The sequence below is a fragment of the Perkinsus marinus genome (assembly GCF_000006405.1).
Source record: "Perkinsus marinus ATCC 50983 genomic scaffold scf_1104296946272, whole genome shotgun sequence".
In the NCBI taxonomy this organism is placed as follows: Eukaryota; Perkinsozoa; order Perkinsida; family Perkinsidae; genus Perkinsus; species Perkinsus marinus.
Window position 1 is genome coordinate 1 of NW_003210926.1, and position 1,293 is coordinate 1,293.

Consider the following 1,293-nt stretch of genomic DNA (forward strand, 5'->3'; position numbering starts at 1 on the left):
AATAATTTCTTGACCATCCTGAACGAATGATCACGCCACTACATTGGATAGAAATCTTACCAAATATTTGCATGTCCTGAACAGGATTTTTGTGGCGTCGACTCGCCACATTCTCGTGGTAACTCGCTCTCCAATGAGGAGAGGCTTAGAGAAACGGCATCGAATTCCTTGGAAGGAAGGTCCACAACCTGTCCGCTCAGCGCAGAGCTTACCGCGAACTGCACCAGGACCACTGTCACTGAACTCTTTGATAACATGACGAACTGAATGTCCCAACGTGCACAAACCATGCACTATAGCACGAGGGAATCCAAAGACCTGGAAAATATCTCAAGAACCGGAGACAAGGGCTTGACTCGCCTTAGCGACATCGTCATCAATGTGCAGTGGGTTGTAGTCACCACTCAAACGGTACGTTTGGACTCGTTCCAATGCTGAGAGATATCAAGTTGATATTATCAACGCATACTTGATCACGTAGACGAACGAAGAAAACCCACTTATCATCTCCGAGACCTCCCTATCTGGCGGACGCTGCGGGACGTCGACGATAACCTTGAATGGTTCTCCAGCTGACTTCAAGTCAGTAACTCCAACATAGAAAATCGAATTTCTCAGGAGAACACATCTGAAAGGCAGAGATTCAGCGAGAGAACTCGGGAAGAGCTAAGAGGTTACTTCTCCCCAGTACTTTTATCGGTGATGACAGTCTCAGATTCAACGACAGCCTACGTCAGAATATCGGAAGATTTACGAACTGCAATGCTGTAAACTCACTCCCGAGCGTTTCTGTGAGATTGCTGTGACCCTGCTCCTCATCGCCCAATTCTCGGCCGAAGTTGGCAATGACTTGAATAACTTCATCGATCTTTCGCCGTCCAAGACCGGTCCTTTGATGCGGTACAGCATTCGAAGCATCGGCTGTAAACTCACCTCGAGGTGGGATTTGGTCCATGGCACCCATGAAGTGCTGGGGCGGAAATGGAAGCACGTCGGCGGAGTTACCTCCCTTGAAAGTGAGAGCTGAGAGGAGACCATGTACCAAGAAACAGGAACCAGCGCTCACCGAAAGGCATGGAAGGCAGGCAGGAGAACTCATCGTTGTTCTCGTAAACATATCGGAGCTCAGATGCTCCCACACCCAGCGCGTATAGAATAACATCTTTCTTCGTGTAGTTGGCCGGAGTCTCAGGACCCCAGCCGCGCTCAATAAGGGCGTGTGAGTCGACAGCCATAGCGATAACGACGACTACACGTAAGAGGTGAGATATGAGGTCCGTTCGGAGAGCACCT

At 49.5% G+C, this 1,293-nt stretch overlaps 1 protein-coding gene across 1 annotated transcript; it reads right to left on the reverse strand.

The window, feature by feature from the left end:
• Positions 1-212: 212 nt before the first annotated feature.
• On the reverse strand, positions 213-1,235 carry Pmar_PMAR016643 (conserved hypothetical protein; the record flags this gene model as incomplete). Its single annotated transcript, XM_002779644.1, has 5 exons — positions 213-318; positions 361-434; positions 501-590; positions 778-1,023; positions 1,067-1,235. Coding segments are annotated over 5 exons (685 nt in total), but the record flags the coding sequence as incomplete, so codon positions are not given.
• Between the last annotated feature and the right edge of the window lie 58 nt (positions 1,236-1,293).